Source organism: Cydia pomonella, chromosome 9 (assembly GCF_033807575.1).
Source record: "Cydia pomonella isolate Wapato2018A chromosome 9, ilCydPomo1, whole genome shotgun sequence".
Classification (NCBI taxonomy): domain Eukaryota; kingdom Metazoa; phylum Arthropoda; class Insecta; order Lepidoptera; family Tortricidae; genus Cydia; species Cydia pomonella.
In genome coordinates, this window is record NC_084711.1 from 9,497,780 (window position 1) to 9,510,989 (window position 13,210).

General features: G+C 37.2%; 1 protein-coding gene across 2 annotated transcripts in view; it reads left to right on the forward strand.

Annotated features, from left to right (window-relative positions):
• LOC133521294 (trafficking kinesin-binding protein milt-like) overlaps positions 1–13,210 on the forward strand; it is a 56,546-nt gene that overhangs the window by 13,691 nt on the left and 29,645 nt on the right. For both annotated transcript variants that reach the window (XM_061856172.1, XM_061856171.1), the window contains exon 3: positions 3,421–3,525. In XM_061856172.1, coding sequence (XP_061712156.1) covers positions 3,421–3,525 — 105 coding nt within the window. The remainder of the gene's footprint in view (positions 1–3,420; positions 3,526–13,210) is intronic.

A 13,210-nucleotide genomic window follows, 5' to 3' on the forward strand; every position in this document is an offset into this window, starting at 1 on the left:
CGACTTCCTGGCGGTCTATCGTGATTGACATCTGGTTCACGGAACAGTTTAAATTTACTAAAATGGGCTCCGACATTATACACATTTAATGGGAAACAGGTTGTTCCTTGTTTTCAGCTTGTTGCATTCTTTGACTCTAGTAATAAGATCAGATCAGTCAGGCAATGTGTTCCGATATATTTGGTCACTTTGGCTATCACTATTCGATGCTGACTTTAAAGAAAGAACAACAAAGAACAAATTCTAAGAAAGAAAAAAAAAATGTTATTTCAAGTAGAAACATTACTATGCAAATTATATAAGGGGCACCAGCCGCGATAGCAGAGGACGCTGGTTCAATTCCGGCCCTGGGCATCAGAGGCCTTGGTCACTATTTCTTCGTATCGACATTTATTTCGATTATTATGCTGATTAGAAATTATTGAAATCGGCTTTTTGAATTAAAGTTTACTATAGAACCAGATAGTGCATAAGCAAATATAATACAAAAAGAAAAGGCTGGAATAGGAGATTACAACGACGATAAAACATTGTCCAATGTACTCTTTACGCACTCGAACTTAACTTACACATGAACTGTATCTTACCTGGAATGTAACTGTAAATTATGCATTTGAAATAGATTTACCACCGTTAGGGCATCCCGATGATATAACGGGAAATAAATTATCTGAATTATTACGAAATCAGTTCTTTGTTAATGTAATGAACTGATGTATAATTCGACATAGCGATATTTGCGACTGCATCTGAGTATGTAGATCCAGATATTAACCGGTTTTCACCAATTTCACCTGTTTGAGACTTCGACCATTGTATAATTTGACCTCACATTAGTAGTGACAATCTTTAGATAATAGCAAGTCTTAGTAAACTTCTGTGCAGCTATCCACCAGTCCAGAGCTGTATATTGTATACAATGATACTGATAGCCTCAGGCAATACAGTTGAATGTGAATTCTAATTACGCATAGTTACCACCGGAGACCCACCATAGTTATACTCTATCGGATCACGCTTGTTACCAGGTCAAGCTATATTTTAGACGAGTACAATCTTGGTGAATCACCACGCACACCGAGCGGTTGGTCATCGGCGGATCAACATGAGTCCGCTGTTAGATCACGAATGCTTGTTATGAAACTCTAGATCAAGTTATACGGTCATTCTCAAGTAGTCTAGACAATTTTTAGTGTATTGGCCAGGAGTGTTCCGTACCACTAAGTCCTGCGGGCGCGGCTTCCGGCGCCGGCGCTCGGCTATAAATACTAGTGTCTCACTGCTCGAGTCATCGCCCGCCGGCGCGGGACCGGCCCCTGCATACCATCTGTCAACTTGCTGCATTTAGATGTCGCATCTTTACCTGCCTCTTCATATCAGCAATACTTAATGATTTGGGACCACAAGCCAGAATTATGCTGCCAGCTTTTTTGCTCAGTTTACAACCAGAATTAAATTCCAGTGTTCTAAACATTAGTAACAGGAAATGACTTTTTTCCATGTATTCATTTATTTATGTAACCCTCATTGGCTGCCATACTGGGCGTCGTGTTTAGTATGGTTCAAACAAAGGCAATGTTAGAGGACTTTAAGAACTACCGATCTAACCCTCATGTATGTTCAGTGAAAATTAATAGTTCGGGGAAATCATAGACCGAATGGTACACAACACAAAATGTATCAAGATGACAGATGTTACGACAAGTCACGTTTTATACATTCTTTAAGTTTCCATTAGCATTTTCTATCATAGATTGTCATCTTTGCTATGACCCTTGGTCAGCATAACGAGTGATACAATACAGTACACATTTTCTTTATTGTTTACATACAAATTAATCATATAAGATAAAGTATGTTAGATATCGCTAAAAAGCGATCTCGTCCAAACAACCTTTGTGTAGTGTGGACAAGGCAAAAAAAATATTAAAGAGCGGTTGTTGGTCTTTTTACACTTTTTCTCATCATATATATATATAAACGCTCCACCATATTAGGACATGCAAATACTGCAAAACAGCCTGGATTTCGTAAGAATAACACTTCTCAAAATAATAAGTCATTTCCTTCTGGCGTTTCAATAATAGCAGATTATAATGCCATTTTGTGGTGACACACTTAAACATGAAGGGGTCTTAAATTTTCCACTAGCTATTGCATTTTTTTTTAAAGCCAAACTGTAAATACATATGGTAATTAAGTTTCAACCAGTCTAAACTGTGTTATTTGCATATATGTATAACGTTATGTAATGCCTTATATCAGGTTAGGCACGTTGCGTGTAATGTTTAAGCCAATTATTTTTAATTTTCCGTTACTAATGTGGTTATTGATCGCTACAACTGCCAGCGCCTTAACTAGATAATGGTTTTTGTGTTATAAGATTGTATAACTAATATAAGTGCTATTTTTACACCTGCTTAAAGTATAAGTAAAGTTATTGAGTATAGTTATCCTATTTTTGTCGCGTAAGGTACAATACGTTTGGCACATAAACTTGGATTAAATAAATAAATACTGTCTATTAACTTTTATAATGTGAAAATTAAATTTCTGTTGGTATCGTTACGCTATTACTTTTCAGGCTCAAAATACTCAAACGATTTTAATGTGTGTGTGTGTTCAGTGTATTGTAAATAGTTTTTCCGTAAAAGTACAATGCAAAAACCGTAAAATAGAAGTTAGAAATTGTGCGATAAATGAATTCTGCGCATTCCAAGCAAAGGGCGATTTGTGTTCCTATATTTTACGATGAGAGCAAATATGATTGCCGCGCAATGCCCGCGGTTGTAATAACGATGTGAGCTGAGTGATCACTTGCAGGCATGATTCAGAGCTCCTGTGACGTCATCCCGCTCCAGGGCTGCGCGCAAATTGATATTATCGAATTACTTCCAACGAGCACTGGACGTATATTGCGATTGTAGCACCATCGCCGTGTACTTGGTTTTTAAAGGCCACGGTTTTTGGGTATAAAGTGCGGTTTATATTTTAAATTGATGCTTGTAAACATATTATTGCTCTTTCGTTTACCTATTGTCTTTTAGGTATATATAAAAAAGGAAACTAGAAACTTTATGGATATATTTATATTTTATAGATTCTCTATGATATTCCTATTTTTTTATACACTTCGACATTGTCATTTGTGATATCGCTGAGCGTATGAAATCTCAATTCAAATTCTCCTTGCTCCGCCAGTTGTAAATGATCTTATATTATAGTTCGTGTCATCCACGATGACGGACAGATTTGTCAAATGTAATCTTTAATAACATAACAATACAAGTCAAGGCCCGCGTCGTCGTGAATGATACGATCTATATTTGATAAATCTCTTTATTCAAACCACGTACAAATGCCCGTTCAATATTATATTTACATAGGATAGGATGTTAACCCATGAATGTTGTTTTGCAGGCTACGAGAACCAGGACTGGTTCATCCCATCGCCGGCGTTGCCAGTCAGTGACAACGACCTAGCACTAACTCCCGATCAGATTAGGGAGACGCTTAATTATTTCCGTAAGTACAAACAGTTATTATTAATTAGTCTGTCAACAATATAATAGGTTGCTGAGTGATTGTTCATTGGGATCTCGATTGCTCATAGAACGAATGATGCAAGCAGGGATCGGAACCGGTTTTTTGGAAAAACTTTGAAATAAACATATATTTCGGTTTATTTTATACTCCAAATATAGGACTCGGTTGTGTTTTTAGATAACGACTTCGTATTATTAGATTGCCCAATTAGAAATGAAATAATTAACAAAGAACGAAAAAATACCGTTTTCGTTCCCATACAAAAAATACCGGTTTCCGATCCCTGGATGCAAGCTTATAGACCTAAAAGTGAATTACTGGTAAGTTATCCCTACTAATACTAGACCCTGTAAGCTGCAGACCTCGCGATAAGCTTAGAAACTGTACAAGTGAAAAACAATTCGTTGAGTCATTATCACAGTGAACTCACAATGGTCTTAAGCGCCATAGACGCTATTGGCGCTTAAGTAGTTTGTTTTGAAAAGTTTCCAAAATCTGGGTCGACTGGAATCTGTTCACAAAACTTCATGAGAATCGGTTAAGAATTACGACCTGTAGAGGAGACCATCCGGACATACGAAAGCTGATTGCCCGAGCCACAACAGAGACCTTCGCTTATGCTTCGGTCAATAAATACGAAAGTAACCTGTCTGTCTGTTACCTCTTAACGCTTACCGCTTAACCGGTTGAGATTAAATTTGGTATGGGGATAGTTTCAGGCCCGGGGATAGTTTTTACCAATACCTAATCATCATCATCATCATTCACCAGCAGACGAAGTCGCAGGGATAATTTTTTATAAGTCTGTAAAGTTGCTCGACGCAAGAGCTCTAATTGAATATTGAGCAAGCGAAGAAATGATGCGATGAAATTTTGATCGATAAAGACTTTCCGATTTGATGAGTTGATAACACTTAATTAAAGATAACTTCTCATTTGTAATTGCCTTTTCCCGGTGTTATTGCATTGTGCAATTTGCGTTTTGTAAATATCAAATTATTGTTTGACAATGGGACAGAAATATACTTAACTTTCGACGAATTTTCATAAACGGTAATCTTTTATTCAAAAGCTACTTTCAAACTTTGAAAATGTCGCAATATCAATCTATTATTTCCATTCTTCCTTCGTTTGGGGGCGACACGAAACGCCCCTACGTTGTGAAACTTGATCCAGACGAAAGGTTTCACAGGGCGGGCACGTTGTTGTGAAACCCAAATAGAACATTGCGCAATTAACCTTATAAGTGTGTAGCTTTGTGAAAGCGGGCCCTGTCGCTGACTGGGATACCAAACTTAGAAGAAACTTCTTGGTCATACCAATCATTCTCAACTTAGTGTCTAAATGGAATGAAAGAAATAAAAGTATAGGCACACGTTGGTTATCAAATTAAACGGGTACAGGTTGGTGAGTACCTACACCTCCCTACATATCTAATAATATTTATATAGACAGGGGTAACACTTATCAATTAATGTACAGTCGAGTTCATAAATATGTATACGTTTCTTAACCTTAATACTTTGCGATAAGGTGAAAAATGTATACATATTTATGAACTCGACTGTACACTACTGTTTTTATTTCGGTTTGACGGCATCTGCAGTCCCTTTTTATAATATGTTTATTTACTGAAAATATGTATATTATGCATTTCCTTTTAAATATACTTTGCCAATCCATGCATTGCTTTATAAAATTTACTGTGAACTATTTGGAGTACCTAAGGTGTGAAGCCTATGAAAGATAATTAATTTAAATTCAATTTACTGTAAATTACTATCTGATTCAATATCTGCAGACGACCTTTTGCGAATTCAATATCATTTTGATTGTTTTCATGCACTTGTATTTGCATTGGGTAAGACAAATTTCCGCGTCCTTGGCATTAATGAAAGTATGTCCATCTACCTCTTTATGCGAATCCAAATATAGGGTACAATAGTAATCGATTGCTATATAAGGCATGTTGAGTAAATTAAGGTCAACGTATGCCAAAACAACTTTTTTATCTTACGGATATTGAGATATATCTCGCAAAGGTTTTATTAGGCAGCTGCCTTATTACGCACCGTCATGTAATGATATTCATTCCGTTTGTTTATTAAAGCAAGTAGAGAAATGTTTGGAACTTTTGGTAGTGTTAACTCATCAAAATTATTTATTTGAGTCGGTTTGTGTAGTATTTACACGGCAATATAGCATCGGTATACACAATTCACCAAATCAGTTTTGTCGTTCGGTAAGAACGTGCGGTATTGCCGTGTGAACGGGGTCTTACGTAACGCTATATCTGCGGGCGCGTTGTGTGACAGCCGGCGCCTCACTAACATCAACAAACGTCCACTGTTAGACCTTATCTCGTTGCAACAAGATCTACGTGCAGTCATTTATCTGTGTTGATAGTACGCGTGCGCGGCGCGGGAGGCGCGCAGCGCCCACTGTGCCGGGCGCGCCGGACCGCGCGCCACGCGTACCGCCACCGTCGACGATCAATACCGCGCTGCAACGCCCGAATCTAAATATCCACCGGTTAGCTGCACCCGCTGCACTGAAACGCGTTTCCCACACAATCGAAACACTGGCATGTCCTTATCGATTAGGCTCTAACGTCTGGGCATTTCTTTGTCAACGAATCCGTTCCGTGATCGAGATTGAGATTTTATTTTCTTACATACGGTATTGATAGTATTATAATGTAGATGTCGTCGCGCATCGATTAAGGGTTGCGAGGAGACTCCACCGCGCAACAGCTGCCGCCGTCTGTTGTCTTGACCGTGAGGGCCTTTACTTAACGTTACTATTGCCTGATTATATTTATGTAATATAACTATAAAATAAATGATACTCATATATATGTAATTATATTACAAAATACGTAACTGGATTGCGCGCTTGTACGTTAATCCATATCAGTTTACGAATAGTTTTACTATGACCGAGCAATATGTTTGAGGTCTACTTACTCAGTGTACATATGTATTACCTTAATATTATCACATAATGTAATCTGTTAAGTGTTGCAATGTAGTTTGGTGTGTGTTCACGTGAAGTAGCTTGATTTTACAATATATATATGCATGTGGTTATGTATGACATTAGGACAACACTGATAATAAGTAATATATAGATATCTATAAAAATTATCAAATTTTCATATGGATTATTCTTTATAATATAATGCACTGTTACAATACAAGTAAAAAAGACATTTGCATTTGCACTATCTTAAAAAATACGCATCTTTATGTCAATAAATTATCGAGTAGGTTTAACGTTAAGAGCGGGTGTAAAGCCGGGAGACTAGAAAGGAACAAAAGATGGCAAACTGCGTGAAACTTGCGACGGAAGATTAGGCGAAAGAAAACTTATGTTTTAAAATTTTCATTTCACATGCTCTGAAAGTGGGTCGTTGGTGTTCTAAAAAGGTGTGCAGAAAAAGATAAGTTTCTGCTCTAGAGCATTGTACTTTCTAAGTACGTTTGTTTCTCTTTTTTTACGATTAGCAATTACAATTTTGTTTTTAAATGGATTAGTTGTACAATTTCCATTCTGATAATTCACTCCCCATTCCATAAATAACGATATTTTTACCTAAATGTTAATCGAAAGTACCCTCAAGAAATACTACTATAAAATAGGATTGGATTGATGTGATTTTAATGTTAATATCCTGATTGAACTTGACTGGCTTGATTGACTGACTTGCAGATGAGTTGCTGGAGAAAAATACTTCGTAGAACATATTGTCAAAGAGCTAACATACGTTTGTATATCGCTAAAAAGTGGTCCGGTCACGTACCTTGGATACAGTCAGGCATTTTGTTACGTAAACAACATCCTAAATTAGGGGTTCTCAAGTTTTCCAATATTTTTACAATACATCGTGCGGGAATGAGCACTTTCCGTGCATATGTCGAAACTTTAAAGAGCCACATGTACTGTAAAACGTTGTACGATACACGTGCGAATAGGTAATTCGCAACTCGTGTTGATTAAAACACTCCCTTCGGTCGTGCTTTAATTTATCATCACTCGTTGCGAATTTCCTATTTTCTGCACTTGTATCGTAAATAACTACTAAGATGGAATTGGCTATATTATGCCCACGGGCGTAATATATTTTTTTATTTCATTACGCCTATGGGCATATTGGGTATAATGTTTTTATCGTGTAGGTATAAATGAGTTTTACTTTTAAAATCCTGACGCTTTTTTTGTGTATGTTTATAAATATTTAATTTGATTAATTTAATAGCTGTGTCAAATATTTTTACACAATTTTCAATAGTGGCTGTGTCACAAAGTCAAGTGTGGCACAAATGTGATGAAAAACATTGTGTGTGCCAAAGGCGGTACAAGAATTACGAACTCGTGTTAATTAAGCCCTCGCCTTCGACTTCATTCTTGCAAAATTTACCCTTAATAACTTTACTAATAAAACTCGCTTTTCATGCCAAAAGTGTAATTTGTTTTGTTTCTTACGGTTTCGCGTGGTTAAAATGTTTTTGGAACACCCGAAACATAAGTAGTTCAAACTGAATCGCAATTAAAAAAAGAATTCTAAAAACAGATGTTGCCCTTTGAAATCGACCTATGCTATAAATAAATTCCTCGTGTAGTTCGATAAAGCATCTACTTTCTAGTTAATCGCGTTTGATGCGCTTTCATGACCTATATTACTTTTAGACGTGATTATTTTTACCCGCGTAATTACTACGTACTATTAGTGTTATCACGTTTGTCAGTCCGCCAAATTTCTCGCGAACAGCGCTACTTGATTGCGGTTCGATTATAAGGTTGAAGGCCGCAGTTCCTAAAATAGTACCGGCAACAATGGTGTACGCACGTATTTTAAAAGGTTAATCTGCTCGAATTTAAAGTACGCGGTGCGCGGCCATCGTGGTCGCTACTCATATGCACTGCAATGCTCTTCGAAACATGTCGCGCAAGTGACTAAAAACGCTTAATATGCTTTTTAAAGCTGGCAATGTATAGAACGGTCGTTGATGCCATTTTGGTGGAATGACGGATAGAATAAAAGTAGGAAGTTTTCTGACCGAACTCCGGGTCTATTTTCGTTGAGGATGTTAACGAATATTGCGTGAAAAAGAAATGGACATCTGTTCAAACGTCTGGAATATACTGGTGGTCATCCAAAGATTAAGTTTGGGAATTTTTTTACTGGTTAAATAGTAAACAACACGCACGCAAACGTACAAATAATGTATTTGGCGTAAAATTACTACAATTTTACGGACACAAATTCACCAACTAATGCATAATTTTTATCCATTTACTACAATATAGTTGAATGAACGGTATAAATTCAGGATCAAAGGTTAAGGTAACGACCATTTTCTCATGGATAGCATTTCATGATGTTATTGGACGTTTTAACTATTCATTACGGCAAGCTAGTTGCTAGTTAAGTAACGATTTGCTTCCTGTTTTGAACTGTTCAAGTTTGCTGTTTCCTTTTCACATCAGGTATGATATTTATTTATTAGTAACATTTTATTATTGACATGCACAATTTGAGTTGTTAGATAGGTAGGTACAACATTCAAAAATATATAAAGTAACAAGTGATTGAACCATAGATGGTAGGATCGTATGTATAGATGTGAGGGATAGAACATACGCAATGCGACAAAATTAGAAACACTTTTTAACATTCCTGACAACATACCAAAAACAACCTTCGTAATTTGGTCGGATTCATTGTTACCTTTCATAAAACGGTGGGTAACAAAAAACGTCTACGCTACTTAGGACTTTTTAGAAGTAGGCAGAAATGACAAGTGAGATGATAAGGACAAACAATAATAGCGCTTTCTCTGCTACTCCTACTGAAAGTTCCGTAAGAGCATCTCGTTCGGTCATCTCCCCCCTCCCCCATTTCATCTCTACCTCCTACCTATACCATACTATACCTACCTACCTACCTACCTACCTATACTATATTGTACCTCTATGAATTGAATCTAGTCTCACTTAGGAGGCAAAAGCCCTAAAGTAGTACCATAAAAAATAACCATACTAGAAATTTACATTAAAATCTTGCATTCGGAACCGGTTAAGCTTAGTAAATAATGCAATCCATAGCAAATTCTACATCAGGCAAGCAAAACCAGACTTAATTATATTATAGATATAGTGGCTTCTGTCTAATACTTTCAAATGCTAATTGCTGAAGCAAGAATTAAATTCAGCGTATTAATAATTCATAGCTCACTTGACTGCAGGCAGGTTGACTAGTAGCCCGGCTCCAATCACCGACGACCTGTCTTACGTACAAGAGACAAATATGTAGATAAAAAAGACAAACAAACTCGCGCGTCAAATTTCTCAAACAGCACACTAGACGGTGTTGGACTATTTTGTCTGTCTAAGAGAGCACACCAGATGTGGCGAAATGTGGACAGATCTCTATGGTAACTCCTGCTTTGTCGTATACAAAATAATGATAATTCGTGATAATAATTCAATTCAATTCATAAATAAAAGTATGCAGTTTTATATCAATGTTTTCTTATGACGTTATCACGCAAAATTATCTTCCGTAAACTGACTTTACAGACGATTTTTTCTTTTATTTATTTAGGGACTTTTAATCTTCAGACTATATATAGAGGTCAATACGGGTAAGTGTGGCTGCGGGTTAAGTGTGGCTTGGTCTTCACATTGCCTATTTATACATTGATTCGTGTTTTGGATTTGCTACTAACGCAAGCCAGCCACAGTTAAGTGACTCCTGATTACCAGTTCGCCGGACGATATCGGCCTGTCAGTTATTCGCAAAGGCTGACAATCGCGAATAACTGACAGGCCGATATCGTCCCCTTTAGCCGTATGTCACACTTAACCGACGATGAGGTACGCCACTTTGTATGTAGATTAGCAGTCTTTATTATTTACTTGCGTGTCGTAGGTATGACATGCGCGATGCCCGTGTTATGCCAACAGTTTGGCACGTCAAGTTACATTATCGCGATTCGATTCGTACCGCCCGTTACTTATACTCGTAGCCAGTTATTGTTATGGCTCGCGCGGAAGTGGACGTAGGCTCGCCCGTGGTCAAAATGTAAATCGCTCGTGAATCCATTGCGTGCTGCTAGCTGCAGACGCCTGCACTTGATCGTGAAAGTTACTGGCCTCAAATGCCGAGACCGTTACTAAAAGAAATCGCCTTGTTTTAAGTTTACAGATGTGTCTTACCGGTGAATTAGTGTTACAACTGAAGTTTAGTGGTTTTAAATATGTGAACTTGAGTAGTGACTGATAAGTGATAACCTCTCGCTGTGTTGTCGTCACCGAGAACTGTCAGTTAATTGAAGATGTTACTCGTTGTTTGAAAAAAATAATAGATATAGCCCGCTTTACGCATGGATGACTCATAAAGTGATGAGTGTGATGACCACAATGCTAATCGATTTAGTTTAGAACGGCTGCAGAATAATGAGCGAACTTGGAGGGTTCAATGTCGTAAGAAATCTACACAAAAATGAGGAATACTAATCATATCTACCCTTTTTTTTTGTTTTCGAAGTATCTGTTGCATAAGTGATGTGTAACTGTGACCTGTAGGTAGAGGTAAATTCACGGAGTTCATAATTATTATTAATTATATATATATAGTATACGAATGTTAATGATAGGTTACAACATTATTACTATTTCCAAATTTGATCAAAAAATTAAATGCAATATTTTCTTTTCGTGATATCATAAAGTTCTAAAAATCCAAATACCACCGGTGTATATTATTACTACCTACTTTAATTTATACGAATAGCTTAATTAAAATTACTGTCACTACGTGCGCTAATATCACCGCTCCTCCGCCGTAGCGTGGAAGCAGATTAGCGTCAAATAGATTGGATATTATTTCAAGCGATTACACGAACCAATTTATTTTATAGTCGTCAAATGTATTTCTTTTTTACACAGCTCCGTAATATTTGCTCAGCGAAATTGAAGAATATGGGTCAAGGTTGCTATCATGTCTTAACCTTGATAAAATGCGAGGCGATCTAAGAAAATGGTGGGAGCCGGGGAAAACTCACTCTGCCGCCTTTCTTGCTGCGTAGTTACATGACATAGTCTACCGAAATGATTGTATTTTCCTTTGCTTCTTTTATTATTCGTGCCAAGTGGCAGTGTCACTGAATTAATGAATTTTAACCAAGGAAAGAAGTTGAAAAAAGTTGTTAGTACGGCATAGTATCGTGACTTCGCTTATGAAAAAAATCATGACGCGATTCGCTGAAGGTCAAGTTTTTCTATTGCCGAGGAAAAATGTTCTATCGGTTGCAAGACTAGGTTAGGTATATAGAATTCTCTACAATCACGCTATCGTAAATCTAAGTAATGTAACGCAGAGTAAGGTTTAAATGCCACAAACTGCTATTTATTAACTTAAGCCGTCTAGATTTGCAACGACCTATCACGATATTTAAATGCAGTTCAAATACTTGCCCAAGCGAATGTACGGTGATAACTTGATAAGGTCACTGAAAGGGAGTGCTAGGATTTTATCATATTATAAAGGTTAACCCTGCAAGCGCCCATTCGATGAAAATTTAAAGGTTAGATGCAAATAAAGATTATAAAGCCGTCATAAAATAATTGTATACGTCCAATAACGGTAAGGTGTTACGGTAGGTTTTGTAGCAACGTAATCGGACGACTCTGATGTCGTAGCTTTACTTAGCAGCTGTTCAATTTGGTCTATCACGTATGTGAAAGGTCCCATAGACTGGAACTAGACAAGCGCAGTGCGCAAGGCTGCGTGACGTCACGCTGAATCACGTGCGCGCGTCGTCGACCTTATAGGCCCAACAGCTTTGCCAATTTCATGGGCAATTCGCGTTGTGCAAAAACTTTACGGTAACCAATAGCCATTGCAATGGCTATTGTTGTCTGAGTTAAATGTATTTTAGGTTTTCCCACGTATACCCAGTATTGATTCCGAGGCATCGGGATATTCGACGCTATTCATTAATTTATTACCTCCTATTTTGACCTCTCCCACTCCCTTGTAAGGAAAATAAGACATGGCCAACCACCCTTATATAATATGTACTTACTTTATATTAATAACATAATGTTATAAGTATGTCCCGTCCCCTGAAATTGTTAACAGCATTAAAACAGGAAATATTTTCATATGGTCAAAATAGTTTTCCTAACTTATGGGTGGTTTCAGACTAGCGTATTTTTCTGCGGGTGTGCAGTCGTTTCGGCGTTACGCGCTTATACGCGCGCTATATTTAAATAGGTGCGTATAAAACGCTAATCTGAAAACGCCCTATGAATCGGCTCTAATTGTGTTTTCCTGATTTATAAATTGTTTAATCACGTAAAACAATAGCTTTTTTAAACGTTAATTACTGGTTGCATCATGCTCCTGTCATTTTTCAAATGAATAGGTTATTATGATTATGAAACCTGGAAATCTTCCTTCAATAGTTTTCTATCAATTGGTGGAGTAGGTAACTATGTATTTATTAGATGATTCTTTGGTAATGTGCGACTTCAAGGCCACGTTTCGTGGTCACTCCTAATGTGTTGGACACGACACCTGAAACATATTTTACATATGGACGTGTTGTCTTGTTCAGATGCAATATTTATTCACTGACGTTCTGGACAAAATAAG